The 18,345-nt window shown below is 44.0% G+C and overlaps 2 protein-coding genes across 2 annotated transcripts; one reads left to right on the top strand and one right to left on the bottom strand.

Moving 5' to 3' along the window:
* Positions 1-5: 5 nt before the first annotated feature.
* Positions 6-1,818, bottom strand: LOC135401090 (NADH dehydrogenase [ubiquinone] 1 beta subcomplex subunit 4-like). The gene is made up of 3 exons (XM_064633257.1): positions 1,639-1,818; positions 1,375-1,518; positions 6-172 (listed from the first exon to the last, which is right to left on the bottom strand). The coding sequence occupies exons 1-3, from the start codon at positions 1,795-1,797 to the stop codon at positions 104-106; spliced, it is 372 nt and encodes a 123-aa protein (XP_064489327.1). The 5' UTR covers positions 1,798-1,818; the 3' UTR covers positions 6-103.
* A 189-nt stretch (positions 1,819-2,007) lies between these two features.
* LOC135401085 (polycomb protein SCMH1-like) lies at positions 2,008-16,390 on the top strand. Its single transcript, XM_064633246.1, has 13 exons — positions 2,008-2,114; positions 2,969-3,052; positions 3,310-3,470; positions 8,633-8,813; positions 8,872-8,942; positions 9,911-10,234; positions 10,322-10,565; positions 11,492-11,785; positions 11,864-12,064; positions 12,205-12,384; positions 12,848-13,057; positions 13,148-13,290; positions 14,416-16,390. The coding sequence occupies exons 3-13, from the start codon at positions 3,315-3,317 to the stop codon at positions 14,542-14,544; spliced, it is 2,133 nt and encodes a 710-aa protein (XP_064489316.1). The 5' UTR covers positions 2,008-2,114; positions 2,969-3,052; positions 3,310-3,314; the 3' UTR covers positions 14,545-16,390.
* Positions 16,391-18,345: the final 1,955 nt, after the last annotated feature.

Here is an 18,345-nt window from a genome sequence, read left to right as displayed (position 1 = left end):
TGTCGTCTGTTTTACTGCTCCACATGTGTCTGCTTGAGCGACATCTCTTTAAGGAGAAAACATTTTATTTCTATAATGCTACAGTATACTTCAGACTCCTGGCCTAGACAAATTTAAACATCCTGTCCTGATACTTGATCTCTCCCGTGCGGCACTTTCTCTCAAAGGCATCCTGAAATGGAAGAGAGAGAAGCGTAGAAAAATATGCCGCCTTCTGGCTCGCAGTGTCAAAAGCAGTAGCTCAATTCTTTTCGGAAGAAAAGTGCTGCCCCGGTTCGTAAGTATATGTGAGGTATATGACGAAAAGAATGCAAGAGGGCTCTGCAGTGACAACATAAGTCATACACTTGACCCCCCCCCCAGGAATCGCTCCACGCGCACGAATGTAGTGCGGCGCAGCCAAGTGGGGACGGGGGGGGAGCCAGCACCAGCACTACATCGCGAAGCGGAGGAGTCGTTCAAAGGCTGGTAGCCAATCGCAAGGAGCCTTCCATGGATGAGTGGGCGGTCCCAATTGTTGGACTTCAGTTGTCATTGACTATAGTTCAGGAGGTGCAGGCAATGTAGGCGAAAAGAATGGACCAAGTGTGTACCCCCCCCCCCCCCCACAAAAAAAAAAAAAACAACACTAGAAGCAATCTGCCATAACACCTTTTCGGTTATTCTGTTCTGAATTTCCCCCTCTCCCATAAACTTGCTATGAGCACGACTGTCCTCTGCTTTCATCGAATCTGAGTCAATAACCCTTTCTCCATGCAATGCTCATTTGCAAAATTACTGGTACGTGTGCAGAGATTTGTGCACAGGCAACTGGGTGACTGGCAAATTGCAATACATTGATGTCTTGAAGCCATCTGGTTCAGCTGGAATAATGCGATGCAATTAAACCCGAATTTTAGATGCCATTAGACTTATGTCATTTTCCTTTCACTTGCACCCGTAGCATAAACTGAAGATGGTTAAAAATTTGTGCGGACTCTGTGCAGTGTTCGTGTCGTTTCGTGCATTGTCTTATTTGTTTCCCTTGCACTTGGGGTTTTTTATTCATTCTAATAAAAGCATGACACCTGCTGGAAAAAAGCTACGGCAGCATTTGTTTGCTCGAACTGATATGAATCTGGTGACCAATCCAGGAGACACTTTTGTATTTGCACAATTGAAGATGTCATGTCCAAAACGTGCCCAGGCTTTGTTCTTGTGACTAGCTTTCACCACTACCGACTTTCTGATTCCCATGTATTTATCCATATCGCTTTTTTTTCTTCTCCCCGTATGCCTTGTTGTCTTGCTGATGAGGAAAGCGTGTTTGACTCTGTTTCGAATGCTTCGTTTACGTTCTGTTCCGATTTTGTCTCAATTTTAAGTATCACTTACCCTGTCTTTCTTCAGAAGGTACGCATACGCGACAATTGGAATCACACACGCAAACATCCACTTGAAATACCCTTTCGGTGTAGGTCTGAAGTACTCATAGTAGCTTGCTCTAGCCGACTGGAACCTCTGGACTGCTGGGTCAAACTGCCAAGACAGATGCATCAGTTAGGCCGCAATCACACTGGTGATTCCAAAATTCCAACAGGTTCTGTTGTCGCACGTCCTTCAAGAGGCTAGGAGACCATACATAGAGGTGCTGCTTACCAAAACTCCACCTTCGCCATGCTTGTGTGGATCTGTCAGCTGTCTGATGTATTCCTTTTTTAATGCACTGCGAAGTTTAGCCCTTTCTTGTACCAAGCGCTTTTCTTCTGGGCTTAACTCTGTTTCAACACGGATAGAGGACGGCTGCTTATACGCCATCTTTAAACTCTCGCTACCAAAAACAAAAACCAGACTGCGAAAAAGCCGTCGAAGAGACGACAGAGTGGAAGACGGACATTGGAATATTTTTAGAGTTATCAATAATAAAGTAAAAGTGCTAGCGTAAATTGTATGTAAACTATTATAATTCGCGACACTTTCACTTGTGATCAAACAACGAAGAATGACTCTTCGTGAACGCCGTGAACGGGAACCGAAACGAGAGTATAGGAGTCCATGCAAGCTTATTTCCGTCATCAGGATGGGGATAGACAATATAATTGTGTAACTAATTTGTCTTGTATGTCACCTTACTGGTAAGCTAACCATCTTACGGTGCTGATAATTCTTTCGGAATCATTTCTTGATAATTTAATTTGAGTCCATCCATGTGCTCATCGATGGACATCCCCGATTGCATGTTTTGTTCGGAAAGCCGATCGCTGATCAAGGCACATCTTTCTCAGTGGTTCATTGCTACTGTTGTATATCTCAGACAAACAGAAAACGAATAGATTATTTTGATGCTTTCAGTTATCAATCATCGACAGTCATCGGTTTTGTCGCTGACAGCTCTTTGGCTGGTGCAGTTGCCGCGTTTGATCCACGCCTCTCAACTTGTTTATCCTCGACGTAGGCTTCACCACCAAGACGCAGTTCTGATTGTAGTTCAATCCCACGAAATAAAACCACTGCAAAAGAGTGGAGTACATGCAGCTCAAGTTAACATGCAAGAACGAAAGTCCGCAATGAAGTTGCTGTTCCTGTAAACTCCCTTCTGTTTTATTGAATTTGATCTCGCTAGTGCGGATATTAACTACCCGGTATACACAACTTCGCTTGCAGTTTGGGTGACAGCGAAGCATGTCTGTCTCAAAGTATCAGGGTTCAATATGCGCAGGCAGTCCGTAATAAAGGAAAGGATAAATCGAATACCAAAATTCACAAGTAAGCACAGAAGTGCTCAATAAGAAGAGAAAGCAATCGCGCTGGTTGAATAGAACTGTCGAAAAAATGGAGCAGATGTGATTTTGCAAAGAAAGGGCTACAGGGCACAGCGAGACAAAAAGTTACGGGATATTTTTTTTTAGCTACATATACTGTTTGCTTTACAACTGCACTGCTTATGTAAAACACTTTTGACACTTTTATTATTTCCATTTGATTTCAGACTGCTTTACTGACTGTGAGGTTCCAGCAGGCAAGGACGCAGCTGGTGGAAGTGGAGGAGAGCCGAAGTAAATTAGACTTAGAGGTGAGTGCAGCATGCTTGCAATCACCTGTTCAATTTTGGTGTTTCGTAAATAGAGACCTCATAGCATAGAGGGAATGCAAGTAATATTCACAAGAACTCACACTCACAACCAGTGCTGGAACACCGCTAGAAAGTTTATGGATCTCCTGTATGCTGAGCTGCATGACTGAATGCGAGTCTTCTAATTTGATGTTGATGCTAGTATGCAGAAATGTTTTTGTCAAAAACTAACTGAGCCAATTGATAAAAAAACATAGGAGGAATGTCGAGGAGGGGGTCTTCTGCAGCACACAAACCCAGTTGCGCCTGGTGCGAAGACAACCGCAAAGATTTACGCTACACAATCACTGTGGGCCACGCTCGGAAAGAATTTTGTTCCGAGCATTGTCTCAACGAATTCAAGAGGGTCTACCTCAAGGTGAGCTGTAGCTTTGTGCTGTTATGTGCATGTCACTAACATTCAGTCACAGATGGGTTGCCAAAGCGTAGGGATTGAGTCTGTTTCCGCCACGAGGCATTTTGACGATTGTTCTTTTATGGAGAATTTTTTAAAGAATTGAGGTGAAGTAATTTACGGGGTGAAGGTGAAGAGTTTACGGCAGGACTGTTAACGCATGGAAAGCAAAGATGGAACCCACTACCTTTGTGTGCATAAGCGTAAGCAGGTAAACGTAAGCACTCCGTGCTCTAAAAGTTTTGTTAGATGAAACAGGCTATGAAACATGGTCTGCATCCTTGACTTCAGTATGTGTATCGTTAAAATGTAACAGAGTCCAAATCATAAAGCTCTAAAAGCTGATCAGGTGTTAGCACATGTTGCCGGCATGTCAAGGGCTGTAGTAGAGCATAAACATCTTGGAAAGTGGGGCGTGACAGATGGACATGATGCTGTGAACCATGGCTGTTTGTTTTTTATCACTAGGCAAGCTCCCTCCCTGTTCAGTGCCCCATACTTTTTTACATTTTTCTGCCTCTATTTGCATAAGCACAGAAGGCAGCGTTTACAAACTGACTGGACAATATCCTAGAGTGATGATTGCCATTTGCCAGGTAACAGCGGGAAAGATATTTAAAATGTGGTTTTGTTTCTCACTCTTTCTGTCAAGTATATATAGACTAACTATCATTTGCAGTTCACATGCACATTTGGCAACCTGTATAAGCCACTTAAAGGAGCACTGAGGTGGCCCCCGATAATTTTTTTTGTTTGTATTTGGCTGTGGCGCGTCGTGCAGCAAATAAAATGAGCTCCCGCGGAAGAACGACAAGAGCAGGTGTCTGGGAGTGCGCATGTGGGTACACTCTCACACACCTTTCAAAAATCATTTTTTTGTTTATGTGTAAGGGCGCAAGGAAAGGAGGAGGATATGTCGTGACGTCAGCTATCCCCCCTGTCAGGGTCGAACATGTGTCTCGGACAAGTGCACCAGAAGCGGGTTTGAGCTAGGGAGAAAGAAACAAAGAAGGCATTACAGGGGTGTAGCCTACGTCACATGAGGGGGACGTCCGTCTGTCCGAGACTGCGTTCCCACGAGCGTTTTTGTTGCGCAGTGACAGTATTATTGCACAACAAAAATATTTTTGCATGCTGTGCATAACGCAACAGTGTTTCGAGCCACTTTTTTTAAAAATTATTATTTATTTGCTTATTTATTTCAAATATGCTGCCAGCACTCATTGGAGCTGTAGCAGGAGAGCAAAGAATACAAACAGATACAAAACTCGGGGGGAAAAGATAGAAATGCTACTGAAAAAGTCGAAGGAAATGTGTACAGCGGAGTGCAGTCAAAATGTCATCTCATTGCTCCTTTAATGCATTCGATATGGTGCATGAAGGGGGTTATTCAGTTACAAATCATTTGCATCATCCTAACTGTATACTTTGACTCATGTTGTGCTAAATAGTGTAGTACTTGCAATTTTTACAAATGTTTGCTCATCTTGCTTGTTTAAGCTAACACCATCAAAAACTCCTCCTTCTCCACTCTCTGCCCTCTCGATACTTTCTGCTGCATATTCATCCTTTTTTTTTTTTTTCTGGCACTTGCTATTACTGAAAATAGCATGCTTGCACACAGATTCTCCTCTCATTGTGCAACCATGTTTTGAAAAATCATCCTGTACTCTGAGTTGTGTTGATATTCTTATTGTAAGATGTCTCATGGCAACAGTAGCAAGGATGACTGTATAGTGTCATGTCGTGCCATGTAGTGTCATCAGCGTCCAGTACTGGAATTTGTTGTTTGAGTTATGTATTGTGTTCATCTGGTACCAAACCAGCAGCTCTCTTTTCTACATCTTTTCAACATGCTGTGCAAATTTACATTTATGGTCCACGTGCAGAATGCATGTAACTGCTCCAGTTTTGGAAACTTTATACCACAGTAAGGGACCGTGATTATATTCAGCAACTGCGGTAGCCTCGGGAGAGGTAACATGCTTTCGACAACCAATGGGAATGGCCGAGGTTATCGTAGCAGTTATTTGGAAACGCAAGAGGTCGTACATCTGAATTGTAAAGCTCCTCGAGCAGTGCCTTGTTCCTCCATTGCAGTCTTCTAGAAGTGCAATGAGCGCCACGCAGCACTTCCGTAAGGTCTTGTGTTTAAGAATACCTGGGATTAGTGTGAAACTTGCAGAGTATTAGAACATGCATGGGCATGTTGTGAGGGAACCTCAAGAGTCGGGAATATAACGAAAGAACGAGCAGAGCATGTTGGTTGAAACTATGCGTTGTTTAGGAAGTTAGGAATTTCGAACAAAAGGTATATGCATTCAACTCAAAAAAAGTAGTTTACACGGATCGTCCCTTTAGAACTCGCGCGAGTCAGTTTTGAGCCGCATATGCGACACCATGCTGCGCTGTATTGATGGTACAGCCGTGTTTATGCGAGCCAATGTTTATGTAATCCGTAGTCTTACATGCATTCTCTAACCACCGGGGAGAGCTCTTCGATAACATTGTGACAATAACATGCAACCACGTAAGCCGCGTAACAATTGCAGTGCAGTTCCAGGGTAGTGCCATGATGTACTTGTTTCCTACGTAAGGGCCCCTGTCCTCTTTTCTAATTGCACTTGCATTGCATCTGATACAGTGTTCTCTCTCAGTGATTATTTGATTGCCTTCTGCTTTGCTTGTGATTTTGTTCCTCGGCACCTACTCGCTGAATAATCGAAAGCCTGGATTCCTCCATCTCGTCACTGCACTTGCCTCCAGGTTGGACACCAACCTCTCCCTGGCAAAAGCAGGGTGTCGCTTCGCATAATGCTTACCATCGCACAAGCACCTTTTCCCATCATAGACCACATGCTTTATACATCACAGCTTTGCTTTTCTTACCATTTCGCTTAGAAAGTTCCAAATAACTAGTGATTATTGGTTCAGTTTCATTGACATTTCTTTTCCCTTCCTTTGTTTTTTTCTTTTTCTTTTTTTTCTGTTTCTTTGTCTCTTATAGCTATCTAGCGTCGTTTCTGCATCCAGTATTGACATTCTACGGCCTAGGTAGGTGTGTACAAAACCTAGATCAGTAATAGAATGCACAGTGTGCTGGTCGCAGGTATGGATTTGTGTGCTGGTGTGAATGTTGGCATTTTGTATGCTTGGTAGCTTATCTGCTTGCATAGTGAAACTATAGTGTGTACTATACACATAGTACATAGTCTTCTCTGATGGTGATGACTATGACAAAGTCTCTCCTCTGACTACTCTGACTCAGTGGTGGCCCCAAGTGATGGTGTAGCAGAATAATTTTATTTGCTTGCTCATCCAACAACAACAACAACTTTATTTTGAGATTATGAATGGGGAGTTTCATCGCCAGGGTCGGTACTGTACCCCATTGCTGGTACTGATACTAATAGCAGACCTACGTCACATTACAGATAATGCGATGTAATAAAGTTTTCAGCGTAACATAGTTTTGTCTGCCTTCCCTTTGAGGCCTTGTTACATGGAGATTCAACCATTCAAGGCGTTTTTAAGATTTGTTTGTGGAGAGGTGACATTCTTAAAATGTTTTGTTATGTGTGCAATACATATCGTATAATGGGGCTTGTATGTGGTGGTATGAGGTGGGATGATTATTCTAGAACACTTCCGATTATTCTAGAATAAGCAGAAGTGTTATTCCAAATTCAATTGCAACCTTGTGTTGGCCTTTTATTGCTTTGTGATGACAGTGTCAAAGTGGATCATGTTAATAGACTTAGTGCAACAAATGCTTTCAAAGTACTCATGAACATGCTGGGCAGCGGTGCTCTCCTGGAAGCATTAGGTGATGTTATCCATGTTATCCAGCGTTGCAGATTCTAACAACTTTGAGAAAGAGGAGACGAGAAAGTTGTTTCAAATTGTTGTATGAAGCCCACAGAGCCTCCTTAGGAATTTGTGGGGTGGCTAAAGAGTGGACCTTTTTCCAGCTGCCTATGCGCATGTGCTGCGGACATGGGTTATCTCTGTACTCAATAGATGGTCCTCGATGGGGCCGGCGGGAGTGGGGACCATTGGGGACACTGTGCAAACTTGTCCGCCCAGCAAGAAGGCCAGTCTTGACCCTCTATGCTACCCACGTGGGATTGTTTTTGAGCGCAGCGAGGGTGGTTTGCTGGAGAGCATCTAGGATACGACGCGAGTGTGAAAAAGGTCCACTGTAGCTCTCCGTGTACTTGCCATTCACTGTACATGTTATGCATTTCTCAATAGTATACCGTATTCCCCCACTTAGCCGCCATGCTGCAAAAGGGGAGGGAGTCCAGCTTTGAGGTTTCCAAAAGCAGGTCTTCAGCGGCATGCCGCAAAATTCGAGGCCCATTCTTTCCCCATCAAAAGCCATTCTTTCATTGGAGCGATATCCAGGGTGGCAATTCCTCCTCCATCTCTGGAGACTTGGCGTGCTTCTTTTGCCATTCTTCGCTGGATGGCAGGTTCCTTCTCTGCCGAATGAAAATGTTGTTGGCGGTGCAGCGAGCTTTTAACTGCTCTTGACATCGGACCCAGTCTTGCACACATTGACCAGGAATCCCAAACGCCCTTGCAGCAGCACTGACGTTACCTCCAGCTTCTTCATCTTTTCAGAACGTAGACCTTGAATGCGGCATGCCGGCTGATGCGAGGGAATACGGTAGCTATGTCAGCTACAGAAAATTTCCACTATGTATGCTATGTATGTGTGCTGTGGAGCAAATGATGCTATCTATTGCTTTGCAATTAGTAGTCATTACTGTCTGCTACATTAATTAGTGTATGATATTAAGTCTTTTCCATATCTGTTATTAAAAACGTGTGGGTATTGTCAATGAAGTCAGGCATCGAAAGCAGTCATGCAGGTGACATGTATACTGCATTAGCAAGGTGAATGTGCGGTGTATGCAGTCATACCAGATTTCAAGCTTTTTTTCTACAAAGTAATGTTTGTTATTCTTTTATTCTGCTTATTCTACTGAAGTTGATGCACATAGTGCAGCTGTAATTGTGCCTGAAAATGTGTTTACAACCGCTGTCATTGTTCTATTTGACATTATGTAGCAGGGTATGATTGTTGTCCTGATGGCCTTTCTCTTGTTACTGGCAAACAGGTTGCATGCGCTCTGTGTGAGATAGTCATCCGTGGCCCATCCGTTCATTTAGAAGACAATGGAGTACTTCGTGAGTTCTGCAGCACAGAGTGCTTAGACAGATACAGACTCTCAGCAATGGCGTCAGACAAACCGAAGGTTAAGCCACAGCATGGCATTCAGTACCAGTACGAGAGTTCAGGTAAAATGACTCAACTAAGTCGCAGAGGTCATGAAGACTGTTGCAATTTTGCCTTTAGGGTACTTTGACTGGGATGACTACCTGAAGGAAACAAATTCGCAGCCTGCCCCATCTAGTTGTTTCAAACAGGTAAGTTTGTTACCTTTAGTTAGTTCCAAGTAACGAAACTCCTGTTTTACTCTGTAACAGCAGTTGAGCACATTTCTGCTCTGGTACTTGAACACGTTACATGATTGTACCTGTGGTATGAGCAACTCCTGGTTAAGCACAAGCACAGTGTTCTGACAATAATTATGTGCCCAAATAGAATTTACAATATTATGAACAACTTCCAGACATTCCTGATGATAAAATATGGTAATAATTTACAAAAGAAAATGTAGCTCTGTTCAGAGGCGGGTGTAGATAACACTGACAGCATCCGCGTCCGCACGGCACTTGCGCATGTAAGATCCACACCCACAGCTGTGCTAGTTGACACAGAAGCTCAGATATTGTGTATGTCCATACATCTTCTGTCATTGTATTTGTAGGAAAGAATCTACATGATAAAAACGTTATGTTACAGACGCTTATAGGTTTCAGCATACAAACTGCTCAGGACCGTGTTATGTCACCTACAGTTGTCTAATCATAGCAATGCATAGCAGGCACAGCAGTGCAAAGGATGACACCTTCGACTCCATTTTGAATACTCCGCATGCTCTTAATTATGGCTTCCCCAGGGGCGATGGCAGAGACACTAATGCTTATTTGTGGACAAAATGCGGATATCTGCGTGCAACTCCCAGAGGCACACTGTTTTGTCCACATTTTATCGGCACAGAGTTTGAAACGTCCCATTTCTGTCCACAAACTAGGATGTTGTGCGGATATCCGTATGGATATCCGTCCACGGATACGGATTTGGACGGAGACGTCTACGAATACGGGTATCCATCCGTGTGGATCTGCGGATATCGCCTCTAGCTTTTCTCTTTTTTTTGCCGTTAATTCTGCAGAGAAATGAAATTGGGGATAGGAAAATGCCCAGTCACACCACTTCGTGCACCAACTTCTGCGGTGCAGTTCTCACACGCGCTCCACAAACTTTACAGCATGTAGATCCTCCCAAAAACGAGTTCCGCGTGGGAATGAAACTAGAAGCACAAGACCCAAGGAACATAACGTCGACGTGCATCGCGACTGTAGTCGGCGTTCAAGGCCCAAGACTTCGTCTCCGGCTGGACGGAGGGGACAACAAGAATGACTTCTGGCGCCTGGTGGATTCGTCTCAAATCCAGCCCATCGGCGAATGCGAGCGTGCGGGAGGGATGCTGCAGCCTCCGCTGGGCTTTCGCATGAATGCTTCATCTTGGCCAATGTTTCTTCTGAAGACGCTCAGCAAAGCCGACATTGCTGAGGCACATGCCTTCAAGGAGGTTGGTTTGCTGTTGCTCACGCCTGCGTTTTATTCAGTGTCCCGCTGGCTTGACTTGTCCCAACTGAAGGCCCGTCTATTTCTGTAGGAAGCTCCGAGTCCAAAAACAAATGAGTTCACAGTGGGCATGAAGCTGGAGGCCCTGGACCGCAAAAACCCGCATCTGATCTGCCCGGCAACCGTGGGAGCAGTGAAAGACGACATGATATTCGTCACCTTTGATGGTTGGCGCGGTGCCTTTGACTACTGGTGTCGCTACGACTCACGGGACATCTTTCCCGTCGGCTGGTCCAGAAAGAGCGGTCACCCTCTACAGCCTCCAGGAAACAAAGGTTACATTTTGTGCTACTTTTGTTCGACCTCTGTCTCGTGGCCTTAAAATAGAGTCGTGAACTGAACGCACTTGACAGACTATAGGGGAGAGCCTCGAGGCACAATATACTGACTGGAGGACTGCGCAGGCAGCATTCTTAGACCGAGCCTGAGTCGGGCCTTCCTTTTTATTTACCCACCTCGGCCCAGTCCAATGGCTCCATACCGGCCCGGCAGCCTGGGCACAGCCTGTCAACTACGGGTAGCAGGCTATAAAAGGTGAACGTGGCTAACTGATGGGGGCATAGCATGGGCAGGAGCCAGATTTAGACCCATTATGTGAAGCCCAAACCCGGTCAACGTCTGAAAAAAAAAAAAGAATAAAAAAGAGGCTTTACCTGATTGGGCTTAGGCTTACGGGTAAGCCCAAGTCTAAGTCTGAACAGTCCTGTACAACATGCTTAGTGAAAGCTCAGTATGGGATGGCATTACGAAGCAACATTATGAAGAATTAGTGTTTGATTAGTAGTTTATGTAGAACACTGTGATTTCGGGTTTCGTGTTTTGTGAAAATCGGGGGGGGGGGGGGGGGGGGGGGGGGGGGGGGGGGGGTAAAATCGCGTAAAATAGTGCAATATCGGGTGGAAAATAGTAAAAGGAGTCCTTCTCACGTTTTACATGAACAAGAGATGCGGAACATAGCGTCCTCTAGCACTGGTATTGGTGGCTGAAGTTGCACTTTGCCAAACTAGTTTTTGGGTTTTTTCGGGTTTTACTGTAAGTGACGATGATGCAAATTAGGTGGTAAAAACGGGTTTTATGGGGTTGTACCCTAAAACATGGGGCCCTAAGTATATGGTATTCCGCAACCTTGCTCGTACAGTGCTGGACAAAAGCTTTCTAAAAAGTACTTCTTCGTAATTGCTACGACTATCAATTATAATAGGTTCCAAATACAAGTCACGTCCTGGCAGTAGTCCTGCTGCTGCGTCCGTGGGAACTCCCAACATACCTCCACCTCCTAGGGTACCCTCACCACGTAACCCTGCTGGGCAGCCAGCAGCTATTTCCCCATCCACTCCTGCGTCCACTAGGGCGAGGGCAGCGTCTTCTGCACAAAACTCAAGCCATGGGAGCTCCAGCAATGGAGAGAACACAGAACAAGTGAAGAGGGTCAAGTCACCGAATGTGCTGATCACGGAACCCGACACCAGCACCGTTGCAAAGCAGAACAAGACAGGTGTGTGCCTCGTTGAGTACACGTAGCATTGTTTCTCAGGGGCTACAGGGTCATTTTTGAACATGTGTGCTCTTTCAGTGTGCGTGTTTGTAAACCATCAGTGTTCCTGTGGCCCTTACTTGAACCCACAAAAGATTGCACAACTTCCCCAGCAGTTGGGGCCAGGCTCCATGAACCGTGTGCTTAGGGAGGCTGTACAAGCTTGTGTAGACTGTGCTCTCGTGGAGAAGAATGTCTACAACTTACTTCGGCGAGGAGAAGGCAAAGTAATCATCAATGGTGAGAATGCCGTTATGAAACAAACTGAAGCTGAGGTTAATTATCCTGCTTTCAAAAAGGAATTATAATTACATCTTTGTTTCTGAGTAAGCCTAGCTGCGCTGCCTATGAATGAAAGTTGTGGGATGTGTGTCTTACAGCAACTGTGGATGGCCAGCTGCAAACGTGTCATCTGCCAGCCATGGATAAAGTGTCCTCGTTTTGGAACTATCTGGAGAATCTCTTTGAGGAACTGCTCTGCTGTGAAAACTTCTACACTGCGCAACCTTTAGAAGGTGGATGTACCAAGTGTGCAAGTAAAGGACCCACCAAGGCACGAGGTAGGTCCACCCTCCAAGCTAGTTGCAAAGAAGTTGGTGCAAAACACAAATAAATTTTTGGTGAGAAGATAGCTTTCCAAGTAAACATATACTGTTTATGTGGGATAGGTCATATTCATATGATGAATGGTTTTCTGGGGATGACTACCATAGTAGCACTTAGGGTAGACAGACAAACACACAGACACAACACACTTTTCTGATGATGTCATAAGAATGTTCTTGTATCTAGACATTGTTTAGCTGCTGCTCGAGACTTGAGAGTTATGTATCATCCTAGTTGCTTGTGTCAGACATAGAATTTGCAATGTCCAGAAAATTAGTGTCCATAAAACCACGATGGGAAAAAAAGGAGGGGGGGATGAAAGCCTTCATGATTTTCTGGTTGTGCCTTGAAGTATGGACAATAATGTTTCACATTTCTGTGATCGATAATACGAATAATATTCTGTCACATTGTTAGTTCCTGACCCAACATCAAAAGTTGAAGCACCAAGCACACCCGTCAACACAGGCACACCATCTGCAGCAGTCAAGCGGCGTTGGTCGGCAGACGTTCCGGTACTTGCTACAAGAGAGCAGAGCCCAGCCCAACAGCCTCCGGCTTCCCCTTCGTTGAGACCACCTTCAGCTAAGATACCAAGCTTGCAAAGCCATTCCACTGACACTGAAGGTGAGGACCTGATAGAATTTTTTTTAATTTAAAAAATCATAACAGCTTGATTATAACATGTCATTACCAAAACTACATGTGCCCTTCCAGCCAGTTCTACGACAAGCCACCCAGAAAGACCAAAGCCAAACCTTTCTTCACACCCTTCGGAATGGGGAACTGAAGAGGTCATTCGATATATTGCCTCCGTTGATGCAGCACTTGCGGCGCATTCTGAACTCTTTCGGAGGCATGTGAGTGACCGCCTTTATATATTCAGTACATTAATGGCCCACCAGATGCATTGTTCTACACAATGTCGCAACTTTGATACACACCAGTAACGCACACACCATGGGATTTAGCACGGCGGGGTAACCGTTACACGTGAATTTGATGTGCACAACCTGTATTGCAAGGTATTTTGAGTATGATACACCTCAAAACTAACATGAACACTAAAAAACACTAGAGCTGTGCGAATATTCAAAATTTCGAACATGAAATGAATATCTGATGCTATTGGAGTGGTATTTGCAACCTATTTTCAGTATTCGAAATTGTCGAATATTTTTCAAATAGTACTGAAGCGAGGTACCGCTATCGCCATTCTACAAGTAGGCTTCGCCTCATTACATCCAAGAGTTAGGTGAAGCCCGCTTTACACTGTTTACAATATTCTGTCAGTAAAGTCTACACATTTTGTGAGCTCATGATCAACACTGTTCTCTAGGCACTGCGTGTTCCAGTAAATCTACTCCCAACTTTCAGAGCTATGTTCAGTAACAGATGGAGATGTGTGCAATTTATAAAAATAGTAGAGGAAATTCACAATGTAAACATGGAACTGAGGAGATGCACACACATGGAACATGCTGACTAAGTCTCAATTCAGTCCATCCCACTAATGTAGTCTACCATACACAACACAGGGACCCTTCTCTCATGATATGTTATGCTGTGTGAAAAGGCCCACAAGTTTGGGGCAGAACATCATCAAATGAGCACAACACCACAAAATATTTCACCATGAGGTATTCGAAATTATTTCAATTGGGCCTTAATTCGGTTCGCCGTCTGAACGAATTATTTGGATTCAATTCACAACGCGAGAGGGATATTCATAAACATTCGCAATGGAAATTTTGCTATATCCACACAGCTGTGTCCAAACACGAAAGAAAATGCACCTAGAGCATGGCGTGCTCTGTTATGTTCCAGTAGTTAGTTTGTGTAGCATCTAAAGGGCAGCCTGCTGTGTAACCAGTGTTGCTGTTGTCAACACATGCTACGTTACAAGTATATCTGCTTCATTATGTATTACGTACATACATTTTCATATGCACACACGTCAATATTCTCTTGTGCCCCTGTTTCAGGAAATTGATGGCCGTGCGCTGCTGCTTCTGAACAGCGATATGATGATGAAATACATGGGTTTGAAACTGGGCCCTGCTCTCAAGATTTGCAACATCATCGACAAAATTAAAGGCAAAAAGGCCTTGTAGTCACACTCGTGACAGCCACATAGTGGAAGACCCTGGTGATTTCCGACTGATCTCGTCAACAGTGTTTGTCCTTGTGACGTGTCCCCTTAAGAGAATCCTGTGCTGTGTAGCATTCGTTACAGGATACCCTTTGAGTGATGTGTGCACACGTTGTCCAGAAACTATGTTCTGGAGCTACCTATGTGCTGATGCAAAACTACCCAGGTTGCTGAAATCCTCCTAGAATTTCATTCCTGTGTCTTCTTATGGAGTGCATGGCACTGATTAAGTTTTTATATTGACAATGAGGGACGTATTTGTTCCCCTGCAACATGTGATAACCTTAAAGAGGACATGAGTTTTCCTAGTTTTAACTGTGAATTTGTTGAGAACACTGTATCCGCTGAGACAGTGTCTCACTTCCTTGGAATTGTGTTACGTACTGTGCTCACACAATTCAGGGTCACGTGGGAAAACCCTCCTCATGGTGTGACTTTGATTTAAGCAACATTGATGTGTGAATATATACAGTAGTGGTCATGTGTCCTGTTCAGTGTTCCATGTCTCAAAGTTCAGTGTGTCATACCATTACACTCCTCTTGCAGGGCAGTGGTCAACCATCTCCAGCTATATCGTTGTTTTTTTGATGTGGGTATGAGTCATGTACACATTGTGTTGTAAAATTCTACTTTGATCTCGGTAGGATGTGGAATGTAGATGCTAAGCATTGATGTAGTAGGTTATTAGGTAAAGTGCTCTTTTTCTGCATAAGAGATTGTGCAGTGACAAGACAGGCAACGATGCACATTATAGTCTGCTTTGATTACTGCAGCATCTCTTAACATGTACATTTTGTGCATACCCATCTCACCTGGCACGATTGTAGTTTCCAGTAATCTCACTGTCCTGGATCTCCCCTTCAATTGATCATGCGTGTCATTACAGCTGATGACCTAGCAAGGCAGGACTTAGTCTCTGAGCTTAGTTTTACTTTAATCCACCGACTTGCATTACGTTGAATGCATTTCAGATGTACATAGATTTTGTTTACTTTCCTCATGTACATAGGTCTTGCAGGGCAGTTGACACACCTATCTTTGTAGATTTTGCAGCAGGTTTTATTTTGTGATATGTAGAAGGATGTATTGTGTATGCATTGTCATACACTTTAGGGTTAAACTTGTGTGCCTGTGTAACAGAGAGTATTGGGAAAATACATTAAATACATATTTGTAACTTAAGTACAAAAAAAAAAATGAAAACACTAAATCTTGCAATGCAACTGCATGAGCAACAAGATATCAGTTATCAAGAGCATCAGCATGGTTTTGTGCAATTGCGAAACGGGACGTTTGGTTCCTATTCTTAATTACTGTGGTGAGGTGGTAACAAGGCTTGGGCATTATATTTTGTGATGTAAAGTGCTTGATGAAGAATGACGCCCTCGGCGTAAGTGTTGGTCGTATCATCAGTTTTCAGGCAGTGGTTTGTAGTTCGTGGGCGTCCCTATTTATTTTTAGTCTTTTATCGAATACCCTAGACTCTCTTGCATGTATTAGAAAGTGTTCCATGTAGCCGTGAGTACCGTACTGTCCCATTTATGCAGAAAACACCAGAGTACAGTAGCAAAATTTGCATTGTCCAACTCTGTGGGGGTGTTCACTGGCACTCATGTCGCGTTATCTGACACGCATAAGGTACAACGTATGATAAAATATATTTTTTTATGCTGTCACGCAAAACAGTCACGTCGTAGATCATTTGGGTTTAGGACTCGCAATAGCTTCAGCTCTGGTGTGTCCTCGAGGAAGCAACCAAGGAGCTTAGAAATTATGAAATCATGAAATAAACTTCGATTGACACATGACATGTTTCTTCTTTTTGCCTCAGAAAATCTTAGGGGACCTTGTACGAACTTTTTCGCAGTTAACCAGGAAGAAAATGTAGTAAAGGGAATGCTCTGCTGTTCCATGTGTCAGATGTCCAGGTAGCAGACTGGGTATCTGGAACCTGGAACAGGAATACTTGCATGGACATCCTTGTCCGTGCAATTATTTACCAGTCTGATGGTACCATTTTATTTTATCTGCTTCTTGCACAACCAGCAAACGCATGTAGAGGAAGTAGTATCGATAAACAGACAAACATCGATAAACAAACATCTCTTTTACTGCACATTTGCGTTCGATGATTAGGAATTACCGTTGATAGCGTGGCTTGCGGAAAACCGTATCAACCTGAACCAATCCGTAGATAAGATGAGACACACACGCCACTGCGATTGACTTCGATAGGAACAATAACCTTACCAATGGTGTGCTAAAACTACCTACTAAATGTGCTAGCGGCAGTGGTGCTCTCCTGCTGATGACGTCATGTGAATAAACCAGTTGCTCTACGGGCAATATGGGAGAGAGGGAAACTGGAGAGCTGTGTAGACAGCTGGCCTACTTGCATGGTGTGGACAGAGGCAGCGCCCAAATTTCATACGGCAAAGCACGATCCATCAAGTGATTCTGAAGGGAGTGAATGGCGATTTCAGGTCATTTTGTCTTTTGCATCGGTTCACCAGTATTCTCGCAGAACACTTGATGACTATGCGCACGTGATTTGTCATAGGTTGTGTGTGGCTGTCTGAACTACAGCCTAGCCCAAACCTGAACGGTACGAGCCACGATGTGCTTACTTGAGCAGAACTTTCTTCCTCCGAAGCAAATTGCCTTGCTGTAAGGAGAAATCATGTTTATGATGCGAGCCCTATGCCTATGCAATCCCCCGTTCGGTAGTTATTGAACATCGAAAATCTGGCACTGCGAAAGAGCCGCCTTCGCTGTCTCCCTCAGCCCGCTCGAATATGACGCGAATTTTCATCGTAGAAAATGACGCGCGTGCCTCTTCATGGGAAGGTGCGAGGTGTACCTGTTCCCATGGTAACTGTCTACACCTCCACAGGGAAATTCCCCGTTTGGCGACGCGCTCTGTGTATCGAGCTTTTGAGGCACCCTAATCGAGTTTTGGAAAGCGCATTTTTTGTAAGCATTGTTATAAAAGCAGCTTGCTCCGGAGACAAGTATGGCTTTGTATTGAATAAATGAATAACGTCCAGTCGTGCGAAGGATATACAAGTTTTTGCGTTTACGCGTTGCTTTCTTCCGCCAAGTTTTATTTCACACAACATCAATTTCTTCCACGAAGGTTTTCTTTTTATTTTACACATCGCCTGTGCGTCGATGAAACGATGCAGAAGCATGCTGCGGCAGAATAACAGTTCCCGTATAAGACCTTTTCTTATGGCTATTTGCCCGGATCATTTACGGGGGACTCACAACGTCACGGTGTGACGTCAGCGCCACTCGAGCTCTCTGAAGGAGTTGAGAAATTCCTAGACTGTGTGCACATCAAACACCCCTTACACGCGGGCGCTACATGTAGGCTAGGATTATACAGGGTGCGTCACGTAAGACTGACCAGAATTTTTATTAAAAAAAACTATGAGAGCAACATAGATGTTGTTTTGTAGTTGAGTTCTACGGCCAGGCGGACATATCCTCTGGAAGGGAGTATGTAGCTACCAGATGACTAATTACCTGATATTCATTGATTAAATTTTTAATTAGGGAATTTCGGGCAAAAGCGAGATAGCAAATTGAGAGACTATCTCCGTTGAACACCATTCCACGTTTAAACAATCTTGAAAAACGATGGCGGATGGATAGCCTCTCAATCTGCCATCTCGCTTTTGCCCGAAATCCCCTAATTAAAAAGTTAATTAATTAATTTTACGTAATTAGTCATCTTGTAGTCGCACACTATCTTCGAGAG

This window comes from Ornithodoros turicata, chromosome 7 (assembly GCF_037126465.1).
Source record: "Ornithodoros turicata isolate Travis chromosome 7, ASM3712646v1, whole genome shotgun sequence".
NCBI lineage: Eukaryota > Metazoa > Arthropoda > Arachnida > Ixodida > Argasidae > Ornithodoros > Ornithodoros turicata.
Note: the sequence above shows the minus strand (reverse complement) of the source record. Positions and strands in the feature narration are given on the sequence as shown.

Excerpts from the sequence above, each read along its gene's own strand:
- LOC135401085 (XM_064633246.1), top strand. The coding sequence starts at position 3,315 with ATGTCGAGGAGGGGGTCTTCTGCAGCACACAAACCCAGTTGCGCCTGG. Across the intron at positions 10,235-10,321 it reads AGGCACATGCCTTCAAGGAG|GAAGCTCCGAGTCCAAAAAC; the intron begins GTTGGTTTGCTG and ends CTATTTCTGTAG. Across the intron at positions 10,566-11,491 it reads ACAGCCTCCAGGAAACAAAG|GTTCCAAATACAAGTCACGT; the intron begins GTTACATTTTGT and ends CAATTATAATAG.
- LOC135401090 (XM_064633257.1), bottom strand. The coding sequence starts at position 1,797 with ATGGCGTATAAGCAGCCGTCCTCTATCCGTGTTGAAACAGAGTTAAGC. Across the intron at positions 1,519-1,638 it reads ATGGCGAAGGTGGAGTTTTG|TTTGACCCAGCAGTCCAGAG; the intron begins GTAAGCAGCACC and ends CTGTCTTGGCAG. Across the intron at positions 173-1,374 it reads ACCTTCTGAAGAAAGACAGG|GATGCCTTTGAGAGAAAGTG; the intron begins GTAAGTGATACT and ends CTTCCATTTCAG.